The following is a 25,874-nucleotide window of genomic DNA, read 5'->3' as shown; positions in this document are numbered from 1 at the left end:
TCACCCCTCCCAGCTGTGCCCCCTCGGGGTCCAGCAGAGCCTCAGAGATGGAACAGGAGCCACAGTGCTCAGTGGGGGACGAAGACAATGGCAAAGAGGGCAGCTCCTCGGGCCAAGCCCCCCACTGCTGGGCACACCCCAGGGCAACGGCAGCCTCAGAAACCATGGAAGCCAAAAAACCCCGGAATGACATCTTTAAGCACTGAAAGAACGGAAAAAAAAAAATCAGTCAACCAGAACTCTATACCCAGTGGAGATATATTTCAAAACTAGAGGCAAAATAAAGATTGATTCTCAGACAGAGAAAAGCTGAGAGAAGCTCTTTCAGCCAGAGATGCAGGACAGGAAACGTTAAAAGCAGCTCATGAGGTCAAAGGACGCTTGGATCTGCCGGAGGAGCTGAAGATTGCAGAGGGCAAGCGTGCAGGCAAACGAAGACGTCTTGTCTCGCTCCTGATCTAGTGAAGAGACAGTGGTCATCGAAGCAAAACGAGTACCAACTGCGTCAGACGTGATGTATGTGCGGGGTGGAGGGGCGCAGACGGGAGTCCTGTAAGGAGCTCACGCACCAGGTGGAGGCGAGGCTGTTCCCTGAGGGAAGGCCATGGACGCTAAAGACGCTTGTTACACACTCCAAGCAAAACCGCTCCAAAACAGGAACACCCGTAAGCCAACAGTGGAGGTAACACGGAACACTACGCTACACTCGGTCACTCCAAAGACAGGAAGGCAGAGAGAAAAAGGACAAGGGGTCACAGGGAAACAAAGAAAGCAACTATCGAAATGGCAGATTTACCCCAAACACACACGTTTTGACACGAGAGAGAACCCATCTAAAGCAGGGTCGTGCGTCGCGGCCCACGCGTGGCCAGTAAAGACCAGCTGGAGTGTGGATTCAGAACATCTCTGTCGTCACCGAAGTTCAGGGTGAACTGCTGCCACCACTCAATCCACAGCAGAGATGTCAGATGGGACAAAAGCAAACTCGACGGCACGCCGAACACAAGAAACCCAGCTCACATGTAAAATCAGATACAGCTTATAAATTAAAGGATTGGAAAATGCATCAGTGTAACAGTAATCATGAGACAGCTGGAGTGGCCACAACTGACATCAGACAGAGTAGCATTCAGGACAATGGCTCCAACCAGAGACCAAAAGGACGTGGTTACAATGATATCGGGGACGAGTGATAAAGACAAATGACCCTAAATATGCACCGCGTATCGCTGCGTGAAAATACACGAAGCAGAAACTGGCAAAACTGAGACTCGCCAACACCCCTCTCTCAGGAGTTCCCAGCACGAGCAGACAGAAGATCAGCTGTCCGCCAGGGCTCTCCAGCAGCTTGACCGGAATGACATTACAGGATGCGCTACCCAGCAGCAGCCGAACGCACGTCCTTGTCAGACACACAAGGAACTCGCAGAGGATGCCGATACCTCAGGCCATAAAGCGAGTCTCGATCGTTGATCACAGTTGAAATTACGCACAGTATATTCTCTGACCACAACAGAACTAGGAACCAATAACAGAAAGAGATCCGGAAATAGACAATTATTTGAAGAACAACACACTTCCAAAGAGCCATTAGTAAGAGAAAAAACATCACAAAGGAAATTAGAAAATATTTTAAACTGAATGAAAACATAATAAATACAATTGTGTATAAGTAAAGCAATGTGCTGAGGATAATTTATAGCAATAAATACTTACATTAGAAAAGGATAAAAGGCCCAAGTCAATGATCTAACAGAAACAAATCAACCCCAAAATAAGGTCAGCAGAAATCAGTTAAACAGATGTGGGTAAATAGAGAAAACTGAGGAAGTAAAAATCTGGCTCTTTGAAACTATCAATAAAATTGATAGACTTGCAGCCAGACTAGTTGAGAACAAAATAGAAAAGAAACAAATTAGCAACATCAGGAAGGAAGGAGGAGCTCTCACTACAGGTCCTACAGGCATTCAGATGACACGAGGGGAACTTTAGGAACAACTCATGCCAGCAACTCTGACAACTCAGACAAAACAGGCAAGTCCCTTGAAAGACACAAAACAATGAAGCTCACTCAAGAAGAACCGCAGCAAGGGTGGCACAGACTGTTAAAGAGACTGTGGGTGACAATCTTCCCACAGAGAAAAAAATGTCATCTCAGATGGTGGCCACATATTTAAGGGAAGAATAATACCAATTCTACAGAAACCCTTTCGGAAAACAGGAGGAAATGATTCCCCACTCATTTCAATACTGGCCTTATAGTTTCCGTAATCAGACAGTGTGGGCTGCATAAGCAGAGACACAGATTGAAAGAAACAAGAAAACAGAGGTGCCCAGGTCATTCCGTGTCCAACCAACAGTGCGATAACTGGATATCTACGGAACCTCGACCCCAAATCCACCACACTCAAAACTTAACTCAACGTGGACCACAGGGTCAATACAGGTGTCTGGCAGGTCCCTTGCCTTGTCTCCAGAATCAAGACTGAGCAGATGCACGCGACAGGCCAGCAGCCCAGGAAGAGATGGATGTGGATGTGAGCAGACACTGCACCAAAGAAGACGGATGAACGGACAGAGAGCACAGGACAAGCCCCAGGTGCTGAGATCGGGCTGAAACTGCAGCGAGGCCCCTCGCCCGCCAGCTCTGAGTGGCCGAAACCAGCATGACTGCCAGCAAGGACGCCAAGCACAGGGCTTCTCACAGCTGCCCTGCGGCCTGAAAACGTACAACCGCTGTGGACGACGGTTCGGCAGTTTCTTACAAAGTTAAACTTACACTCACACTGGACTAGCAATTCGACTCTCAGGTATTTATCCAAACGCGCCAAGAAAGCGAGGACGTGTGTCCACACAGACGGTCGCATGCCCTTTTACTCTGCCAAAAGCTGGCAACGAGGAGCCCGCCCACCACGTGGACGGGACACAAACGGTGGAGCAGCCCCTCCTGAGCAACAGAAGGACAAGCTACTGACACACCCAACACCCACGGCCAGTCCTCGAACATATTAGGACAGGGAAGGAAGCCGGAGCCGAAGGAGAGCAGCCCGCAGACCTCACACGGGCTGGGAGCGAGAGCAGAGCTGGGCCGGCATCTGGAAGGGAGCAGGGGCCACCCACTGCAGCCCCGGCTCTAGGCCAGCCCAGCCCCAGGGCAGCACGGAGATGTGACACCCGTGCAGCAGGTACCCACGCAGCGGGGACCCAGCGTGGGTACTGGGCGCCCTCACCCTCCTCCAGCTCCACAGCTGCTGCCACGATGGCCTCATACAGCAGTTCTGCGGCCCGCGTGCCACCCAGACGGCACCTATTATTACCGTCCCAGCACTCTCTGGGCTGCCAGACGGCAGGCCTGCGCTGCCCTCGCCCTCCCTGACCCACTGTGCCCGACTGGAGCCTCTGTGGAGAAATCAGGCCCCGCAGAGCAATGCTCCCCTGGAAAGCCCGGGAAGGGCTCTGCCTGGGAGGCCCGAGGTATCCGGGTCTCAGGTCCCCACCTGCCCACCCTGAAGCTGCAGGGCCAGCCCAGCCCGAGCCGAGGCCTCTTCTGGACGCTGAACCAGAAACAGAGGGAGAAAAGCCAGCGCGTCTGGGACGGAGCAGGGTAAGTGCTGCCCTGGAGACCCTGTGTTTCAGCTTCGCGTGTGACACTGCCAGGAGACGAGGTCTTTCTCATTGTAGGTCACAGCCCAAAGGTTGGAACTAGATGCCCTTGAGGAGAGAGCTGCATCTTGTCTGTGCCTGGCTCTGCTCTGCGACAGGTGAGGGAGGGGACGAGCACCGCCGAGAGGAAGCCAAGCCCCCTGAATGCCTGGGGTTTAGACGCTGTCACGTGCACGACGGCCGGCTGGGCGAGCACGTGAGTGAAGGAGCAGGGGATGAAGGACAGGAAGGGTCCAGAGATCGTGGAGGGAGGAGCAAGGGGAGGGGCCGCGGCCTTCAGTGGCCACGAGCTTCCTGCCGGCCGAGCTGGGCGATGAACTCACCTCTGGGCAGCTCGGGGCTGAGGCCCTCCGAGGGCAGGGCCTGGCAGGAGAAGGTCTTGGCCACGACCTGCTCCACGGGCGTGAGGGCCAGGGCCTGGGGCTTGGCGGGGCCGGGGCCAGGGCCAGGGGCCACTCCACGCAGGTCGCCCAGCTTGCGCCGCACGACGGCACGCAGGTCCCGCCACTTGGGCTTGAGGTCCGCGACGTCGCGGCGGCAGTAGCCCAGCGCGCTCACAGCCTGCCGGATGCGGCTGCACACGCGGAGCCTCCGGGCGGCTCGGCCCTCGGCAGCCCGCTGCCAAACAGCAGCTGCTGGTGCTTGCTGACCTTGGCCACCAGCACCTCCGCCTCCTGCGGACGGAAGCTGGGCTTCCTCTTCTGGGCCCGGGAGGCCCTGGGCCCCGCCACCCGGCCATGGGCCCTTGCAGCCAAGTCCTTCCTCGGGCCGGCAGGCAGTGAGGTGTGCTCCGGTGTCCCGCTGCCGTCCGTGGAGACCCCTGGCCCTGGAAAGGCACCAAAAGGCGGGTGTTTACGGCCCCAGCCAGTGGGGTGGCAGACACGGTGGAGGCTCCCAGGGAGCCTCTTCAGATTCAGAGCATTGCTGCCGGCTCCCACCCACCGGCCCCTCCCTGCTGCGCTGTCCAGAGTCCTGGGTCCAAGTCCTGGCCCTGCGGCTGCCTGGCTGGGCGCCATGCGGCAATGGACCTCACTTCCAGGCCACGGTGCCCATCTACCTCCAAGAAGGGCCACCCCGGCCCTACCCACCTCCAGAAGCTGATGTCAGGGGCAAAGGAGTGAGAAGGCTGGGACGGCTGTCTTCTGTCCACAGGGAGAAGGCCCTCTGGGGCCAGGGCCAGCCTGGGGACGGCACTCACCACTGACACACAGACACCCTGACCAAGAACCCACCCCTTGGGGCGCCACTGACCCCTGCCTTCCTGCCCAGCTGCATGAGTCCTGCCCTCGGCTTCCCCTCCCACGCAGCGTCCTCCTAAAGCACACACCGAGGACCCGACACTCCCCTGCCAGCCCCCTCTGCAAGGAGGATGCAGGCTCTGGGGCCAAGAGACCAAGGGGTCACGGGAGCCGGTCCAGCCCCTCACTCTGTCCTGCAGGGTCAGCCTCGGCCCTGAAGCCCACAGGGCCCTGACAGCCTGGCAACATCCCTCCTGTCACTGGTCCAGCCCCACCACGCCATCAGCTGGCCCTGGGGAAGGGACGTGCTGGTGGGGGTGAGGGTGGAGACGGGCCAGGCCCCCGTTTTTTTGGTCTGTTTTTTTAATATTTATTTATTTATTTGGCTGCACCAGGTCCTAGTTGCAGCACGTGGGCTCCTTAGTTGCAGCTTGCCAGCTCCTTAGTTGCAGCATGCGAACTCTTAGCTGCTGCATGCATGTGGGATCTAGTTCCCTGACCAGGGATCGAACCCAGGCCCCCCTGCATTGGGAGCAAGGAGTCTTATCCACTGCGCCACCAGGGAAGCGCCCACAGCCTGAGCCCCTGGAAGTCCATGCCCCGCCCACTGACCCTGCCTCCTCAGTGCTCGTCATCTCTGGGTGGCCTTCCCTGGGACCCCCAGACCCAGCATCCCAGCGGAAGTACCTCGCTTCCTGGCCCTCGGGCCTCTGGGCGTACCGGCCGGCCCCAGATCACCTTCCCCGTCCTTGCCCACACAGGGGTCCTGCAGGCTGCTCTCTGGCGACGGGCAGGGGAAATGACGGATTCCGTACTCAGTCCAACATTTAGCGCACTCTACAGACAGCAAGGGACAGTCTCGGTTATGCCCCGCCTGCCTGCAGAGTGGCTCAGGGCGCCGCTGGTAGAACAAGGCTCTCACGCAGCACAGCAGGTGCGTCAGGCCCTCCAAGCATCCATGTTGAGAGCTCCACTCACTCAGACCCACCTCCTCCAGGAAGCCCTCCCTGACTGCCACACCCTCCAGAATGCCCCGTTTGCTGAAAGAGAGCAATCAGTTCAGAACTTTGGATTTTCCAAATCTTTCTCCGCACCCAGGTTCTTCTGAAAGGTAATTCCAAAACAGTACGAAACTCCTTAGAGCAGAGCCTCAGGTGTGGCCCACAGACCAGGCCAGGCCTTTGACAGGTGTCATCTGTGTGCAACAAACAACGCGGCAAAAACGGAGAATAAGGCCTTGGGAACGTCTGTGGCAATTTGAAATCGCCGCAACACCAGCACAGGACCATACTGCTGTATTTTATAAAAACACTGTTCGTGGTGTATTGGAAGTGAAAATAAAAACAAAACGAGTTCCCCTGACACTCGGCTGCCGAGCTGAGGAGCAACTGTGGGGTTTCCTCTTCGATAATTTTCATTTATTCAGAAACACTTCCTGGACAGGTTTGCCAAAATTCCTGAGCCCTAAGACGCACGTTGTGAAGACACTCAGACACCTCTGTGAGCAAGCTGCCTTCTGTCCGCGGCACCTTGGGGCCCACGGAGGCGGTGGTGCCAGGCGGAGGCTACACACCAGAGCCCATGAGGGTACGTGGGCCCTGCTCCGCCCGGCTCTACGAGGAGGGCACTTTCCAGAAGCCTGCTCCAGGGGAGACATCTGAGCACGTCGACAGTCTGGCAAAGTCCTGGGGACTGGCGGTCCCGGCCCATCTCAGCGCTGAGCTCCTACAGCGGCAGCTCCTTCGCAGAAAAGGCCTCCACGTCAGGTGTGTCTGTGGGTCTGAGGGTCCAGGACAGGGCCCATCTCGCAAGAGGTCAGGGCCTGACCTCCCCTCTTCCCCAGGGGCTTCCTGGGGAGCCTCCAGGCAGGGCCTCCTCCTCAGGCACCCACCCAGGCTCCCCTGCAGGCAGACACTCCCCAGGCCCGGGAACCCCGGCCCCAGCGGCGGCTGCCCAACAGCACTGTGTAGGGTGGAGGTGCAGCCGCCCAGGTCCCGGGCGATGGGGTCACCCTTCTGCTTCGTGGGGAGCAGGGAGACCGCAGGCCCGGCTGGCAGCCCAGGTGCCACCTGATGCCCTCGCCTCGCTGGCATCCGGTCACCAGGAGTCCAGACCCTGCCCACCTCCCCCTGGTTGCTCCACAAGGTCCCCAGACACCCATGGAGGGGCCAGTCTGATCTGCCCTCCGGAATCACGTGAACCTTGAACTTTGGGGGGTGGGGGGACTGGGACAATTTACATGTAAATACAGACAATTATAAAGAAAACAATACAGATCATTTGCAACCACACATCCCTAGGTAAACACTGTCCACACTCGGGGCTGAGGTCTCACGCAACTAGAAGACCGTGGACGGGGCTTTGCCTGTTTCATTCACCATGTCCGTCCATCATCCCACCGGGCTGTGGATGGGTCATCGGCACTCTCCAACAACTGATCCCCACGGCGGCCTCACATCCCGCCCCGGACCGCGGCTCTCTCCACTGTCTCCCCAGGCTGAGGGGTGATGGCATTTCTGAACTCTGTCTCCTACCCCCATGCGGCAAACACCTCTGCCTGTATCTCTGATTATTCCCTAACAGAAAAGAGGCGTGGCTGGGCCGAGAGAGGGAAGGCAGCGCGGTCTGGAGGCAGGGAGCCGTGTGCCCTCCCCTCCGGGGGAGCCCGCCCCGCCCACCCCAGCCTGGCCATGGGAGAATGGCCAAGTTCACTTCCACCTCTCCAGGTACCGGTGAGGCTGAGTGCCTTCTCACGTGCCGTGAGCCATCCCGATCTCTTCACAGATCTGGCCCATCTGTATGAAGATTTGGCGGTGTGGGGGGAGTTCCTTCTATTTATGTGAATTCTTTATGTTAGTCATGTCCCACTTGGCTTTTTGCTGCATTTGCGATGGGATTTTACGATAAGAGCCCACTCTGAGCTCTTCACAGTTAACTTTAGGGTCCCCGAGTAACCCGTAACACACGGTGCTTGGCACACAGCAGGTACTGGTGATGGCAGCTGCTCCCACACCTGGGGTCTCCGCGGGGCCCCACCATCCTGGCTGGCAGGCCCAGCCCTGCCTCCCTGGGAGCCTTTCTGGTCACCCCCAGAATCACACCGGCATCCCAGAAGCAGCCCTGGTCTCAACAGCTGTCAACAAATCAGGAAGATGCAGATCCTTTTCTGACAGAAATGCAATTAACTTAGAAATCATTTTTAAAAGACAATTAGAAAGAAATACGTGTTGGGAAATGACGAACTACAATTCTAAATAAATCCTGGGTCAAAGAAGAAATCATAATGGACATAAAACATTTACAACTAAACATTAACAAAAAAAATACTATATATTTTTTAATGTGTGAGATTCGACTAAAACAGTAATTATTTGGACATTTATAATCTTAAATGCTTTTGTTAGAAAAGAATAAAAACTAAATTTGAATGAGGTAAACATCCAGCTTAGGAGTCAGAAAAATAAAACAGCATCAACTCAAAGAAAGAAGGAGGAAAAGAGTAAAAACATGGGCAGAAATCCATCAAATTTTAAAACTAGCATATAATAGAGATCAGAAAGTCAAGTCAGCTCTTTGGAGAGGTTTATAAAACTGCCAAGGGTCTGTCAATATTGCTTACAAAAGAAGAAAATGGGAAGGTACAAATAAACAACGTTAGGAATAAAAAAGAGAATGTGATCCAGGTACCACGGACGTTATCAAAACAATAGGAGCAGAGCTTCACCGTGTTCACTTGCTCAGTCTCCACCACGACAGGAGGGAAGCCTAACCTGGTCCATTTTCAGGTGGTTGGGGCACAGCTGGAACGCGGCAGAGCAGGGGGTCGGAACCAGAGCAGCTACCCTCAGAGCCGTGCCCTTGACCAAACAACAGTGCTGCCCGGGTCCCACTGGACAGTGACACGCTACCACGCACAACGTTATTTCAGTCAATTTGAACATTTAGAAGAAGCAGACACACGTCCAGAAAAACACAACAAACTGACCCAAGAAGAAACAGAGAGCCTGGACAGCCTTCACAGATGGAGAGAGCAACGGGCAGTCCAAAGCAGTCCACAAAGAAAACTCCAGGCCCGGGTGGCAGTTTTACAGCAGAATCCCAGACGCCTGTGAGGAACACAGAGTCCTCTTGGTCCCAAAGCTCACACAGAACACAAACACCATTTCTACTCAACCCTGAACTAGAGCATCGGGCCGGCTCCAGACGGCAGGAAAAATAAGTAAAAGCATTGAAATAGAAGAGGAACCTACTGTTGTTATTCATAAATGACACTGTCTATACAGAAAACCCAAGATTCTACAAATTATTACAATTAATAAAAAGACTTGAGCAAAATAGCAGGACAAAGTCAGTGGGCAAAAGTCAATTACACTCCACAGGGAAAAGCTGGCTTCTTCAAGAAACAAAACTCAGGGGGAAAAAGAAAAACGAAAAGATAGACGAGAATCTAGAGATCTGGAAAGACTTAAAAGGTGCATCATCGACTACGACGCGTGGATCTCCCAAGGACCCCGTGGAAACGCGCGTCTCTGTGGTGCTCCGGAACCCACCGGTGGGCAGGAAGCCACGGCTGCATCTGTACGACACTTGGCCACGGAAAGGAGACACACGCTGAAATGCTCACACAGGAGATGTGCTGACGTCTGGGGCTTCCTTCTAAATGCCCTGGGCAGGGGGGTCATGAGGGCACAGGCGAGGCTGGACCGGCCACGGGGGGTGCCCCTCACCCCAAAACCCAGTGGACGGGTGCCGGGTTCATGACATCACTGCGTCTACTGTTCTGTTTGAAATATCTCACATTTAGAAAGTTAAAAAATAGGAGGTAAAAATTAAATAAAACCTCTGGACTTTCCTTCTTAAAACAACCAGTTGTGTGTGCATGCACCAGCAACAAAGACTTGGAACGTGTAACATATTCCATTTATAAGGGTACCAATTATAAAAGCAGCAAAAAACATGTTTTCATTTTGTTAAGTTTAATGGAAGATATGTAAGATCTTCATGGAGACAATTATAAACCTTTATTGAAAGACGTTAAAGACCCAATAAACAGAAAGACCTACACGTTCATGGGTTGGAAGACTGGTGATGACAGAGATTCCGATTCTCACACGTTAACACAGTGGATGCAAAGCAATCCCAGTCCAAGTTTGACACGGGGATTCTATAATCTATTCAGCAACAAAAGGCCAAAATACCCAAGTCATTTCTAAGGATAAACAAGTAGAGCAACTTGCCCTAAAAAATATCAAAGTTACAACAACTGTATGAAAATTAGGGTGGAACTTTGCACAGGAATAGAAAACTTGACCAGAAGAACCTGTATGGAAACTGTATTCATCACAGAGCTGGCACTGCAGGTCTGTAGAAAGGAATGGAATTTTCAGTCAAGGGCTCGGGGACCATTTGTTATACAGAGAAAAGTGGTATTGCACTCCACCCTCCCCTCCCCACCTGTCACCGTAAACAAAAATCAATTCCAGGTGACTGCAAGACTTAAATATGAAAAACAAATTATACAAGCTTTAGAGGAAGTAAAGGCAAAATCATTATCACCTTATCATAGAATTTGTTAAACAGAAAGTGCACACCATGACAGGGATGATTGATAAACTCAGCTACGTTGTGATTAAGAACCTGCTTTCCTCAGCAGCACCATAATGAAAAGCCAGCACAGTGGACAAAGGTTTCACCTCCAGAAACCTTGTACATCGACAAGAACAAGACAAACTCGAAGTAAACATACACAAAAGAGTTACCCGGAGAGACCCAAATGCCCAGTGATCACACGAAAAACTGATCAATCCCATTAGTTACCAGAGAAATGTGAATTACAACCAGAAGACACCATTCCACGCCCACAGACGGACAAACAGTCAAGGCCACCACCGTCTGGTGCTGACGGGATGGGAAGCAGGGGCAGGTCAGCACAACCACCAGCCACCGAGCTGGCCACCCCTGGCCACCCCTCGCTTGGGCCGTCCCGACAGCGCCAGCGTCCAAGGGTCCTCAGCACCACCACACAACAGGGCCCAAAACAGGTGCCCTAACAGCCCCTTGCCCATGGACCAGGTATGCCTGCCATGGCCACGCACACGACCCAGCGCCACAGAGCAGGGAGATGGAAGGGCAGCCACGTGAACGGCAGTGACTCGGGGGCAAAGCAGCAAAACCAGCAAACTGCAGAATGATTCAACCGTACAGAGTCCCAAAACACACAGACTCGCAAGGTCTGTGTGAGACTCTGACATGTAGCAGCAAAACCACAAGCAAGAGCCAGAAAGCCGTAACCCACAGCCCAGGGGTGACGGGAAGGCACTGGGATCCAGGGGAGGCACCTGGGAATCTGCGTCGCCAAGCCTTACACCGTCACGTTTAAAGTCCCCATGCACACTCACTCACACTCACTGAGTCGCACATCTGCCCGGCACCCCCAAGGACACGAAATCAGTTATGTAAGCCACACGTCCTGCCGAAAACCCCCTTCGCCCAGGGAAGGGAGCCGGCGAGTGAACAGACTGCGCAGTCAGCCTGCGGGGTGAGGGCTCAGCACCCGGAAACCTAGAAGCGGATCCCGCTCAGTGTAGCCCAGGACGGCGTCCGTCACCCCGCGGGCCTCAGTTCCCGCGCTGGGCACTGCACGCCAACACCTGCCCCACACTGTCACCCACTCAGCCATCTGCCAAGCACCCGCAGGCCACCGCAGGATGACCGCAGACACCCAAGTCCACCCCACAGCAGAGCAGCCTCTCCCACTCTGCTCTCTCCTGGTGCCGACTCAGCCCAACACCAACGGCGCCAGCCCAGCCCAGGGCCAGGGTCACCCCTGGTCCCGGGTCACAGGCAGCGCCGGCCAGGACAGAACCCATCTACGGCCACCAACACAGCACACTGGAGACCCGTCCACGCTGCCAGCCACTGTCCTTACCTAGGGGCTGATAGCCTTGTGCGGAGGGCCCCCCAAAAGGGCCGCGGCTCCCCAGGCCGCCGCTGCCAGCGATGGATCCGTAGGACATCTTCTCACAGAAGGCAGGGCCGCCGCCTTCCTGCAGAGCTGGAAGAAACCAAACCGGGGCAGGGAGGGAGGAAAGAGGGTTTAGCGCTGGGATTCAGGATGCACTCTGGCCCCGCCCACCCCACCTAGGAGTCTGATTCTGCTGCACCCTCACCTTGCAAGTCAACAAATAATGTCTAAATGTTGAAAAAAAATCAAGCAGTAGTGACACGAGTGTGTTATTCAGAGGAAAGCATCAAAGATCTACTAGAAGAATCCAAAGCAGCTGACTCGGGACAGGAAGGAGGGCGGCTAGGGGTGACTTTTCTCTGAATTAACCATGTAGCGCTTCTTTACGTCATAAACTTCATGCATGGGTAACATAAAAATATCAAAGCTTAATCTGAAAAATTCCAATAAGATCATCCTCCAGAAAGATCAGTGTGGAAACAAGAGCTGCGGGCTGCAGGGGTGTCTGCCTTGAGCAGACAAGATCCAGGTGGGGGCCCAGCATCTCCTCAGATCTCTGGAAGGCCGCCCCATCATTGTCCTGTGCGGCCATGCAGACCCCAGGCAGGCACAGGGACCCAGGAGGACTCGGCCCAGTTCCACAGGTGCACCCGTGCACCTACTGTGCACCAGGCGCTGTGTCCAACGTGGTCAAGGAGGCCTGTCCCTGGCCCCGGGGACCTGAGCATCGAGTAGGCGACAAGGGATCCAACAGCAGCTTTCAGAGACCCTGGGGGCACAGCAGAGCCCCAGACCGGCGGGTCCCCAGGGCAGCAGCTCAAGCGGGATCTGAGCCGGGAGCAGAGAGCAGGTGGCCAAGCCGCAGAGCCACGGTTTGAAGGGAGGGGCAGGGCAGCCCTGGGAAGACGGGAGGGACAGCAAGTGTAAGGCGGTCCCACGGCCACCTGGGGGACTGGCGGAGGCTGCGGGGGCGGCACTAGGGACCCTCCAGCCCAAGCCCACCATGCGCCCGGCCACAGGCGGGCAACTGGAAGGGACTGCGGGGCCCAGCCAACGGCACCTGTTGCTTGAGAGGCAAAAACAGTCCGAGGGAGTACCACCGCTGTCCAGGCAGGTGAGGGGTCGTGGCAGTCCTGGTCTGAGAAGGGAAAGTCCCCAGCCTGCCACCTCATCTAACCTGCAGTCTCACACGGCCTCTGCCTTTGCTCAGGAACTGGGAGATGGAGGCCATCCCACCGCTGGGCCACAAAGACTCGGTCCAGCCCGAGGACACTGGTCTGGGAACACAAAACGCCACCGGGCAGGACTCTGGGCCTCAAGGCCCTGGGGACCTGGAGCCCAGCAGGCCCGGCCCCGGTGGCTCACAGGCACCCACCCCCACCCCCAGGCTCCCCACGTGCCAGGTTGCACGCTCAGCTTCCTCCCCACCCCTCCCGCCCATCCGCCCACAGCCAGTTCATGCCCCGACTTCTGCACCAAGGTTCCCCCCCCCCCCCCCGCCACAAGGGCAGGCAGGGGGCAGCAAGGACCCAAACAAGGAAGAGGGAGGGAGCCGCTGGCAGCCCAGAGGGCGGGCGGAAGCTGCAGCAGGGCCAGGCCAGAGGGCCGGGCGGATGCTGCCGGGCTGTGGTGTCCGAGGGCAGCCCCAGGCTGCCTCCAAACTGCCGGGCAGAGGCCAAGGGAGCAATGCCCGCTCCCCGGGAGGCCTCCTACCAAGCGGCTTCCGTGACCGCCCACCAGGGCTGCCAGCCTCCTCCAGCCTCGTGCCCCTGGCTCATGTTGGCGCCAGGCTGTGCCCTGGACGTCAGCCCCCCGCCCCCCAGCAGCCTGAAGGGAGCCGTCTGTCCTCAGACTGCCCAGATCCTGTCCCCCAGGCACCAGAGGAAGTGCGGGTGCCAGGGAACACCCCCAGCAGTGCAGCCCTGCCTGCAGGACAAAGCCCCAGGCCCGGGGGAGGAGCGGCCCGCCAGCAGTATGCCAGGGGACGCGGGGCTGGAGGGAGCACCCGGACACGGCTCAGGCTGGGGGCCAACAAGCCGAGCCCCAGGGCCAGCGCTGAGGCTGTGGCAGGGCCGTCTCTGGCCCGGATGGGCTCCCACGCAGGGCGTGACCTCTGCCTGCAGCTCTCTCCTGCCGGCCTGGGTCTCTCAGAGGCCGGGGCACCCCAAGACCAGGGCCGACCTTCCCAGCAGCAGACAAGGAACGGTACTGTCTAGACGGGGGTGCCACAGAATGGGCCCTGCCCCCCTCACTAAGCTGAAGGGACCCCCCCAAGGATGGAGAGCCGGTCCTCCCAAGCTGGGGCCTGCACAAGTCACTTCAGCCCCTGGTCCTGTTTTCTCATCTGTAACAGGGGGCAGCGCGCCCGCCCTTAGCAGATCAGGGTGAGGCGTCAATCAGTGGCCTTCAGGAGCTCACCTGTGAGCCTGTGCCCCGTGGTGACACGGGGCCACACGTGGCACTGGACGGCGGCGGTGAGTGAGGGCCAGGCCTGGAGGCCGGACAGGCGAGAGCAGCACAGCTGTCCCTCCTTCCTCCTGCCCTCAGCCTCCCGAAGGCCTGAGCCGACCAGAAACCGCGAGGTGCGCCCAAAACCCAGAGCAGGAGGAGGGCACGGGGACCCCGCAGCCCCCCTGCAGGTACGAGCTGACCTCTGCCCGGATGGCTGCACATCGCCCGGCACCTCGCTCCTGCTGGAGCCTCTGTGAGGCCCTCCCAGCCGTGGCGACGGGCCTGACGGCAGCAGCAGGCGTCCTCCCCCCTGAAGGGTCCACTCCCGGGCCCGCCCCACCCGGCCAGGTGCCCCCCAGTCCTGAGCCAGGACCCAGTCTCCTCCCTGTAGGAGGTACCGGGAAGGGAGCCCCGGGGAGGGTGGGAAGTCAAACAAGAGGCGGCCACCCTCCAGGCACCTGTCCCCACGCTTCCGGGCCCCCGTTCCACTGCGCCCACCCGAACACCCACAAGCCCCAAAGGGCTAACAGAGCCTGGTATCCAGCCGCCCTCGGGCCGGCCTGCCCTCCCCCCGGGGCAGCCACTTCAGGGCCTGCGGCCCCCATACCCACAGGAGGGAGTCCCAGACCACCTAGCCCAGAGGAACCACGGGGGCCGGACGAGGAGCGGGGACCTGCTGGACGCACGGGTCCGCAGAGGGAGGTGCGCCCAGCCTTCCTCCTGGCCGAGCCCAGAGCCCCTGCCGCCCCGGCCTGCATCCCCAGGAGGGGCCTCAGCACCTGGCCATAGGCAGGGGAACCACTGCACCAACTCAGGGACCTCCCCTCCTCCAGGACCTCGTGCTCGTCCTCCACACCTTCCCTCAGTCTCACCCAGCCCTCGTCCCCGCTGACAGCGCTCGGGACCTCACCCTCACGGCCCGAGCTCCAGCCACAGCCCCTCCGAACCCACCCCCAGCACCTCCGGGTCGCCGTCCTTCAGCCGTTCGTGTCCCCTCTCCTCTCCAGGCCCCGCGCCGACCCTGGGGCTCGGCCCTGCCACCCCTCCCTTGCCCTTCCTCCCCTTCCCCTGCACAAACACAACCCTGGTTAATCCAGCTCTCCAGGTGCCCTGGAGCCCAGGTGGGTGTCGTGGGCTGCTGCCTGCCCACTGTCATCGCCAGCCCCTCCCCAGACACACGGAGAGCCTTCCTCCGGCCACAGGCCAGGCCGGAAAATACACAGAAGGCCAGGCCATGTCGCTGAGGTTGCAGGTGCACCGGCCCTGACTCCAGAGGGTGCTATTCCACTGCTCAGTGAATTCCCTGTTCTTCACTGAGCCAAAACGAGCAGAGGGGTCAGGGGCAAGGGGACTTTGGGGGTCGGGCGGGGGGGGGCTCATGCCTCAACACCTGACCCAGACCGAGAGCAGCCAGGAGGCCTCGCCAGGGCATCTTCAGGGCCCACTCCGTGTGAGGCGTGCGGGGGCGATGGGGAGGCTCCCTGAAGGAGGCAGGGCAGAAGGAGAGCTGCCCGGGGGCCTCTCCCACTGCCCGAACCCTCCTGCTGCGGCCGCCCTCGGCTCACCTGGTCCCACGCCCGCCTGCAGGGGAGCTGCTGGGGCAGACCTGCCCCCGATGCTGCTCTGGGCCCAGCGGCCTGGCTCCGGGTCCTGACCTGCGTGGCTTAGAGACCGCAGCGCTGCCCCAGCGAGGGCGAGGTAGAAGGCAACACTGATGCCCAGTCCCGCCCACGCCACTCCAGGTGGAGGCTGAGCGGCCCAGGCTGCTGCCCACTGAGGGCCAGGAGGACACCGTGCACCAGCCCGCGCACGAGAGCCCGCAAGCTAGACCCGCACTTCCCCCACTGACCACCACCCACGGGCCCACCAAAGTGGCTTCCGATGCGGGGCACTGGGGAAGCCAAAGCAGCTCGGAGACCCCAGGATGAAGGCAAGGACATCACTCAAGACCAGGCTGCCCGGCACACCGGCCCCGCATCTGGAGTGTCCTGTAGAGAGGACATCTGGGACCTGTGCGGGGCCATGGGGGCCTTGGAGGATGACAGGCGTCTACCGTGGGCCCAGGGGAGGGGGTGGAGGCCCCTGTGCCAGGCATCCCCTGATCTAGCTCAAACCCCAATTTTTTTTTAACATCTTTATTGGAGTATAATCGCTTTACAAATGGTGTGTTAGTTTCTGCTGTATAACAAAGTGAATCAGCTATATGTATTCATATATTCCCATATCTCCTCCCTCTTGCATTTCCCCCCCACCCTCCCTATCCCACCCCTCTAGTTGCTCACAAAGCACCGAGCTGATCTCCCTGTGCTATGCAGCTGCTTCCCACTATCTATTTTACATTTGGTAGTGTATATATGTCCATGTCACTCTCTCACTTCGTCCCGGCTTACCCTTCCTCCTCCCCGTGTCCTCAAGTCCATTCTCTATGTCTGCGTCTTTATTCCTGTCCTGCACCTAGGTTCTTCAGAACCATTTTTTTTTTTTTTTAGATTCCACATATATGTGTTAGCATACGGTATTTGTTTTTCTCTTTCTGACTTACTTCACTCTGTATGACAGTCTTTAGGTCCATCCACCTCACTACAAATAACTCGATTTCATTTCTTTTTATGGCTGAGTAATATTCCATTGTATACAGTGCCACATCTTCTTTATCCATTCATCTGTTGATGGACACTTAGGTTGTTTCCATGTCCTGGCTATTGTAAACAGTGCTGCAGTGAACACTGTGGTACATGACTCTTTTTGAATTATGGTTTTCTCAGGGTATATGCCCAGTAGTAGTGGAATTGCTGGGTCATGTGGTAGTTCTATTTTTAGTTTTTTAAGGAACCTCCACACTGTTCTCCATAGTGGCTGTATCAATTTACATTCCTCCCTTTTCTCCACACCCTCTTCAGCATTTACTGTTTGTAGATTTTTTGATGATGGCCATTCTGACCAGTGTGAGGTGCTACCTCATTGTAGTTTTGATTTGCAGTTCTCTAATGATTAGTGATGTTGAGCATCCATTCATGTGTTTGTTGGCAATCTGTATATCTTCTTTGGAGAAATGTCTATTTAGGTCTTCTGCCCATTTTTGGATTGGGTTGTTTGTTTTTTTGATATTGAGCTGCATGAGCTGCCTGTATATTTTGGAGATTAATCCTTTGTCAGTTGCTTCATTTGCAAATATTTTCTCCCATTCTGAGGGTTGTCTTTTCGTCTTGTTTTTGGTTTCCTTTGTTGTGCAAAAGCTTTTAAGTTTCATTAAATCTCATTTGTTTATTTTTGTTTTTATTTCCATTTCTCTAGGAGGTGGGTCAAAAAGGATCTTGCTGTGATTTATGTCATAGAGTGTTCCGCCTATGTTTTCCTCTAAGAGTTTGATAGTGCCTGGCCTTACATTTAGGTCTTTAATCCATTTTGAGTTTATTTTTGTATACAGTGTTAGGGAGTGTTCTAATTTCATTCTTTTACATGTAGCTGTCCAGTTTTCCAAGCACTACTTATTGAAGAGGCTGTCTTTTTTCCATTGTATATTCTTGCCTCCTTTATCAAAGGTAAGGTGACCATATGTGTGTGGGTTTATCTCTGGCCTTTCTATCCTGTTCCATTGATCTATATTTCTGTTTTTGTGCCAGTACCAAACTGTCTTGATTACTGTAGCTTTGTAGTATAGTCTGAAGTCCAAGAGCCTGATTCCCCCAGCTCCACTTTTCTTTCTCAAGATTGCTTTGGCTATTCGGGGTCTTCTGTGTTTCCATACAAATCGTGAAATTTTTTGTTCTAGTTCTGTGGAAAGTGCCATTGGTAGTTTGATAGGGATTGCACTGAATCTGTAGATTGCTTTGGGTAGTATAGTCATTGTCACAATGTTGATTCTTCCAATCTAAGAACATGGTATATCTCTCCATCTGTTTGTATCATCTTTAATTTCTTTCATGAGTGTCTTATAGTTTTCTGCATACAGGTCTTTATTCTCCTTAGGAAGGTTTATTCCTAGGTATTTTATTCTTTTTGTTGCAATGGTAAATGGGAGTGTTTCCTTAATTTCTCTTTCAGATTTTTCATCATTAGTGTATAGGAATGCAAGAGATTTCTGTGCATTAATTTCGTATCCTGCTACTTTACCAAATTCATTGATTAGCTCTAGTAGTTTTCTGGTAGCATCTCTAGGATTCTCTATGTATAGTATCATGTCATCTGCAAACAGTGAGAGTTTTACTTCTTTTCTGATTTGAATTCCTTTTATTTCTTTTTCTTCTCTGACTGCTGTGGCTAAAAATTCCAAAACTATGTTGAATAATAGCATTGAGAGTGGGCAACCTTGTCTTGCTCCTGATCTTAGTGGAAATGGTTTCAGTTTTTCACCATTGAGAACAATGCTGGCTGTGGGTCAAACCCCAATTTTTAAGAAGAGAAAACTGAACTCAGGGAGGGAAACCGACTCACCCAAGTCACGGAGACAGACGGGGTCTAGGACAAGGCCCCCCCACCCCCCGCCCCGTGGCTGCAGTCCTCCCACCCGCCCTCCCCAGTACTCTCTGTCCTGGGCACTGCAGTCCCACTGTGGTCCCACAGCGGCAGAGGAAGAGAAGAGCAACTCCCGTACCTGCCTGGTACCCTGCCAGCACCCTCCCTGCCCACTGGAGCTGGCAGGCAGCGTGTGAATGCAGTCTGCACTGCGCACAGACGGTGAAGAGAGAGATGTGAGTGGGTACACAGAGCCGCACAAAGGCCACTCGTTCACACAGCTGTGAGTGTGATGTTCATCTTCTTCCCAGCTTTGTCCCCTAAGACGGGGTAACGCCCCAGAGCAATGGACATGCCCAGCACGCAGATCTTGGTTACAAAATACCATTCTTCACAAAAAGGAATTAAGATTCCTTGGAGAAATGGTTGATTCCAGGACTGGGCAGAGAAAGTAAAAGATAAGCCTAGAATATTCTGTTACACAAAAGAGTAAGGAAGTGCTCAAAGCAAGGTGGGGCTGTCCCAAAAGGACACAGGAACCAGCTTGAAAGGCTTCCACTGGCCAAATCTGAGACAACTTAAGCATGAAAATAGACAATGGCGGGACTTCCCTAGTGGCGCAGTTGTTAAGAATCCGCCTGCCAATGCAGCGGACACGGGTTCGAGCCCTGATCCGGGAAGATCCCACATGCCATGGAGCAACTAAGCCCGTGCGCCACAACTACTGAGCCTGCGCTCTAGAGCCCACGAGCCACAACTACTGAGCCCACGTGCCTAGAGCCAGTGCTTGCAACAAGAGAAGCCACCGCAATGAGAAGCCTGAGCACCGCAACAAAGAGTAGCCCCCGCTCGCTGCAACTAGAGAAAGCCCGCGCGCAGCAACGAAGACCCAATGAAGCCAAAAATTAATTAATTAATTAATTTTTTAAAAATAGACAATGGTAATAAAAAATAACTTTTATTTATTATAGCCTTATACACTGACAACTGGGGAAGGAATGATGGAATTAGCAACATCGTGATCATAATTGATTCAGGCAAGAACGTCCAGTGGACCTTAGAGCTAGTGGGTGAAAGTCCCATGAGTAACAGGATATTCCCACAGTCTCAAAGTATCTTCCCCAAGAAACTTACTAGTTAAAAATGGAAAAAGACCTTGTAGAGGAGAAACCTGGCAGACCAGTCACCTTAACCCAAGGACCTACATCACACCATCGGGGACATATCAGACGTCATGTGCCTCCTGCTGCCACACGCTGAGGAGGACACGGCAGCGCTTTCCAGGTCCGCCTGCCAAGAACAAACAACTGTGGAGACATCAGACACACCCAGCTGAGCGAAAGCCTGCAAAACAACTGACCTGCAGTCTTCACCAATGTCAGTTTCGGGAAACAAAGACAGACAGAGGAACTAACCGTCCAGATTCAAGGAGGCTAAAGGGACGTCATTCCCCAAAACCAACACACAACCCTGGATTTCATTTTGCTAAGACAAGTTACTGGGATCCCTCACAAGGTCTGTCCCGTGAACACCAGTAAGACCCTTAGGCTAGAGTACTGGCTGGTGTTAATGTCCTGATTTTGATAACCGCCCTGCAGTTACGTAAGAGATTACGTATTTGGGGATCGAGGAGCATCACGTCTGCAGCTCGCCGAGCGGTTCAGAAGAACACACGACGTTCACACGAACACAAAGAGGGAAGGGGATGAAGCAAATACGGGGAAACGGTCACACGTGGGGAATCTGGTGGAAAGGTAGGCTTTCTGTTAATCTGGTAACTTTTCTTTAAAACTAGAATTACTATGTCCAAGAGTTTTAAGTTCAAAATAAAATGAAAATTCTACTAGAGTATTTTTTTTAATAAATTTAAGAAAGATTCAAGATACGCATACTGAAAACTAAAAAAAAAAAAAATTATTAAAAGAAAGTAAAGAAAACATAAACAAATGAGGGGCCACGTCGTGTTCGTGGGCTGGGCACCAAGACTGCACAGCTACAGAATCCGCTGTAACACAGTTCACAGGCAGTAACACGCACACATGTCCGACATATCTTCTAAAACCAAGAAGCTCCTCCCACTTCAAAAATAATTAGACAAGTCTTGGAGAAAAAGGAAAAAAAACCCACTAAAATGAAGAAATTTCTTTTAAAAAAAGTGAAAACACTACATGTGAAAACCAACAGAACACGTTTAAAGCAGTGATCAGACGAAAAGTCATAACACTTAACATTTCATGGAAAGAAAAGGAAACAAATGGACTTCATTCTTAGCTCAAAAAGTTGGAAAAGAGCAAAAAGAAAGTCAAAAGTAACCACAAGGAAGAAAGCAAAATAAATATAAGCTAATAATATTAATGAGGTAGAAAACAGAAAAACAATAGACCTAATTTATAAATCAAAATCCTGGGGGCTTCCCTGGTGGCGCAGTGGTTGAGAATCTGCCTGCCAATGCAGGGGACACGGGTTCGAGCCCTGGTCTGGGAAGATCCCACATGCCGCGGAGCAACTGGGCCCGTGAGCCACAGCTACTGAGCCTGCGCGTCTGGAGCCTGTGCTCCGCAACAAGAGAGGCCGCAACGGTGAGAGGCCCGCGCACCACGATGAAGAGTGGCCCCCACTTGCCACAACTAGAGAAAGCCCTCGCACAGAAACGAAGACCCAACACAGCCAAAAATAAATAAACAAATAAATTTTTTAAAAAAACACCAACAAGCATCTTTATAGAGCCAGACAGGCCGAGGGAGTTCATGTAAGAAAACGCTACACAAACAAGCAGGTAAAAAGCACTGCTTCCCCCAGACGTAAAAATCCCAGAGAAAGAAGTGCTGATGCTGCTACGAGACAGATGAACCTTGGAAACGTCACACCGACTGAGCGGAGCCGGACGCAGAGGTCACGCACGCATGCATGCACGATCCCACTTCTGCGAAATGCCCAGGACAGGCAGATCCACGGCAACAGCACACAGACAGGTGGTTGCTAGAGGCTTGGGCGGGGGCAGGGGAGTGACTGCTAATGGGTGTGGGGCTTCATCTAGGGTGATGGACGTTCAACTCTGTGTAGATACTGAAAACCACTGGACCGTACACGTCAGAAGGGTGAACTGCAGGGCACATGAGTTATATCTCAACAAAGCTATCATAACAAATGCTAGAAAGTCTCTATAATTAAAACCAGGCAGGAAAACACCAACAAACCAATGGAATAAGAAAGTAAGTCTAAAATCAGACCCGCATATGTATAGATGTTTAGGATAGAATAAATGCAGCACCTCAAATCAAAGGAGAACTTTTTAATAAATGGTGCTGGGATATCTGGTTAGCCACGTGGAAAAAAAGTGGTTCATGCCTAACACAATTAAAAAGAACATATGCTAAAGGGATCATGGCTATCCAAGTAAAGGATAAAACAAAGTATCTGAGAAAAGAAGCGCTCCTCTTCAACCTGTATGCAGGGAAAGTTTCCTAAGTAGGACTCAAAATCAAATGCTGTGAACGAAGAGACTGGCACATGTGACCACTGCCTCATGGAAGCTCCCCTCACCTGGTCTCCTCCTCCATGAACTGGGCCCGACCACAGCACCGGCCCCCCAAGGGGTGCAGGGGTAAGGGAGCTGTGTGTGCAAAAGGCCCCAGAACCAATGCTCCCATCCGTCCCTGCTGCTTCCTGCCCCAGCACCCGAGGGTCAAAGGGACACATGCTCATCAAGGCCATGCAGCCTCTTCTGGGTCCTAGCCAAGCCCTGCACCTGCTTCTGGATCCTTCCTCTGCTCCTCCAGGCCACCTCCCCATCCCGACCGCAGCAATGCCCCAGCACTCCCCTCCCTCACCAGTCTGCTGAGACCCCAAGCTCTCTGGGACGCCTCTGTGTGTGTCTCCCCCCAGAAAAAAGGTGGGGGTAGGGCAGGCCCCCAGGACTGGGCAGGGGGCACGCGGACCAGGCTGGGAGCTGAGCACAACTCTCTGGGGAAGAAAACCATCTGGTCTTTGAAGGAGCCGCAGGGCGCAGACCCAGGGCCACAGGAGCTGGCTCAGGCCAGGCGCAGGCACCTTCAAAGGACAGCTGGACGGTCTTAAAGGCCCTGTGAGCCAATGCCTGGCCCGGCCAAGTTCACACACACGGGAGACGGGACAAACACCCCACCCACGAGGGAGGCTGTAACAACCTGATTCTGCCCCAACGTCTCACCCCCAGCTTGTCTGAGAAACCAGGACACAGACACTGAAGACAAGTCAGCCCTGCCATCCTCCAGGCAGGAGGCCCAGGGCAGCCTCAGGCCTCCTGCCTGCACCATCCCTCGGCCGCAACCCCCAGGACCTGCCCCAGGCCACTGCGGGAGCCTGGGTTGTGAGAGGTGGGGAGCCCCGAGAGTAGGGGACCCCAAGACCCCCACACCGCAGAGGAGATGACCCCCCGACCACGCCAGGATGTGCCCAGGCCCGGGCTCCTGACCACAGGCTGGGCAAGGGGAGGCTGGGCAGAGCCGAGGCCGGCCCTGGCAGAGAACCACCCCAGGGACCCACCAGCTACCTGCTGGGCCGGGGCTCCAGAGCCCAAGAACCTGGCCTGAGCCCATGGCTGTCGGAGCCCAGCAGGGACCGAGACCCCTCCTGGCAAGGACAGAGACGCAAGAATGTGAGACAGAGGGAGGCCTCGACATAGATGGGAAAGGAGGGAGGAACACAACCCCACGTGATGAAAAAGAAAGAGCCCCCTTGGCCTCCTCTGAATGTGCGAAGGAGCAGGTCTTCTCGAGATGTTAGTTACAAAATTCAGGGAAATTAAACACTAAAGTTCATTCACTGGGGACTTGGCTTCCAAGCACATCACTTTAGAAGTGGGAAATCCATGAATTACAGGCCCCTGGAGGGTTCTCGCAAATGAAAACCGTATGAAATGGGGGAGAGACACTGAGATGCAGACAGAACCAGTGCGGCAGGGAGAGGCCGGGCAGCGGAGGGAGGGACCCAGTCCCACCTCGGTGCCCTGCCCTCGGCGGTGGGGGGGGAGGGGACCCTGCGAAGAAGGTCCCCACGGCTCGCCCCCCCCCAATCAGACTGTTCAGCTAGACAAACCCACGCAGGACAGAACCTGTGGGGGTCCAGCGCCTGGCAGAGCCCAACACCCAGTCCCCTGCCCCCAGGGAGGTGCCGGGCTTAGTGAAAAGATGAAACCCAAAATCACAGCACAGCAGGAGTGGGCCCCCACCCGAGAGCGCACCCCCATGCAGCCGGGGTCCACTGCAGAGGGATCGGGGCTGGTAGCCCTGGGGGAGTGCAGAGGCAGGGCAGCACCGGCCCCTGCAAACCGATCTGCAGAAGGCACCACACCCTGCACCCCAAGAGCTCTGCTCCAAGGAGCCAGACAGGAAGCACTGGGAAGCCAGAAACGTTACAAAATAAAAAACAGAAAGCTAGGAACAACCAAAACAGCCAGCAATAAACAACTAACTACATCACGTCAGGTATCTAAATAGAGTGTGATGGAGTGACTTTAAAGAGTATTAAAAGTATATATTCAGTCGTGGGTGGGAAATGCTCACACACGACGCTAAGGTGAAAAATGATGCTGAAAACACAGGACACACAGTTACCCTGAGGAGTGCGCGTCCTGGCCACGGGGACGGAGGGACCGCCACTCAGGAGAACTGCTCAGCGATTCTTATGAAGACACGTCCACCTCCGCCAGGGTCGCCCCACTCCTGGGCACCTGGACATCATCACCCACCCTGAAAGCAGCCCAGACGCACACCAACGGGAGCAGGGGCACGCCGGGGTCCTCCATCCGCTCAGGCTGCTGACACGAGCGACACACGCAGGGCTCGCAGAATCCTCGTGTCGAGCACGAGAAGCCCCCGGTGATCGCGTTCACGCGACAGCGGGAAGAGGCACGAGGAACCTCCAGGGATCACATCCCAGACCCACGGCACACGTGCACAGACCAAAGACTGGAAGGAAACGCATCACCGGGGCCTTGAAAACACGGGGCGAGGCAGAGGCAGCACCACAGAGGAGTACGAGGTGCCAGACCCCGTCCACGTGAGACGTCAGAACACACAAATCCACAGAGCCAGGACGTGGCCCGGGCTGCCGGGGGGAATCGGAGGTGGGAACGGGGAGTGACCGCCATGGCTACGGGGTTCCTGTGCGGGTGTGGAAAAGTTCTGGAATTAGACCGTGGTAATGGCTGCACAACATCGCGAATGGGTTAAGAGTCACTAAACTGTACTCTGTAACGGGCGAGCTGTACGGTGTGTGAACCACATCCCACGGCGGTTACAAAGCTGCTCAGAGCTCAGTGGCTGGTGGCGGGCCACCGGAGGCTGTGGGCGGATGCGCTGCGCTCGGGACCCAGGGCGTGCTCGGGGTGTGAGCCAGGGGCCCCCCAAGCTCTTGGCCAGGCATACACGTCACTTTTACAATCAGGAAAAATACATGTGGTCACTTAACCCAGCAAGCAAACATGCTAGGGCTGCTGGGCTGGACACACAGGCCAGCGAGTGGCACTCCACCAGGCCAGGGCTGCATTTTGGCCATGGTCCCCGGGGTGGACCAGTGCACAGCAGGTCCTCAGGTAGTTTGCTGGCTGATGGACCCACGGCACGCCAACACCCCACACAGGCCACCTGGTGCCCTGGGAGCTGCCCGGGGCAACCACCTGAGACAGCCCACACCTGCAGAGCACACGGCCGGGAATGAGCGACGTGTCCACGTCCTGCCCGGCCGGCCTCGGCAAGTGGACACACCCCATTTGGTTTAGGGTCATTCTGTGAACTTCTGCAGCTTGGTGGAGGCTGAAGACCTGTCCAGTCCACTGAGGAGACCTCATCCCCAGCCAGAGCCTAGCCCGGGAGGGACCCAGCCTGACCCCTGATTCGGTCGCAGTTGGGTCGGGCCAGGGCACATGGTGACCCCTGACCCTGGCCACACACCAGCCGCACCCTGGGATACCCTGGCCCCTCACCTCCCAGCTAAGAGAACGTGGATGAGACTGCAGCCTCCCACCTCCCTGCGCCGGCAACAAGGAGACAGCTGCCACAGACCTACTTCTCCAGTGGCTGGGGAGTCAGTGAGTTAAGACACGTAAGCACTTCTAAAGCACC

At 55.1% G+C, this 25,874-nt stretch overlaps 1 protein-coding gene across 1 annotated transcript in view; it reads right to left on the bottom strand.

The window, feature by feature from the left end:
- Positions 1–25,874, bottom strand: part of TSNARE1 (t-SNARE domain containing 1) — a 131,887-nt gene that overhangs the window by 89,741 nt on the left and 16,272 nt on the right. Inside the window, 4 exon segments of the mRNA XM_057531654.1 lie at positions 3,987–4,259; positions 4,262–4,489; positions 5,589–5,738; positions 11,830–11,955. Of these exon segments, the coding sequence (XP_057387637.1) occupies positions 3,987–4,259; positions 4,262–4,489; positions 5,589–5,738; positions 11,830–11,955 (777 nt within the window).

This window comes from Balaenoptera acutorostrata, chromosome 17, assembly GCF_949987535.1.
Source record: "Balaenoptera acutorostrata chromosome 17, mBalAcu1.1, whole genome shotgun sequence".
NCBI classification, from domain to species: domain Eukaryota; kingdom Metazoa; phylum Chordata; class Mammalia; order Artiodactyla; family Balaenopteridae; genus Balaenoptera; species Balaenoptera acutorostrata.
Note: the sequence above shows the minus strand (reverse complement) of the source record. Positions and strands in the feature narration are given on the sequence as shown.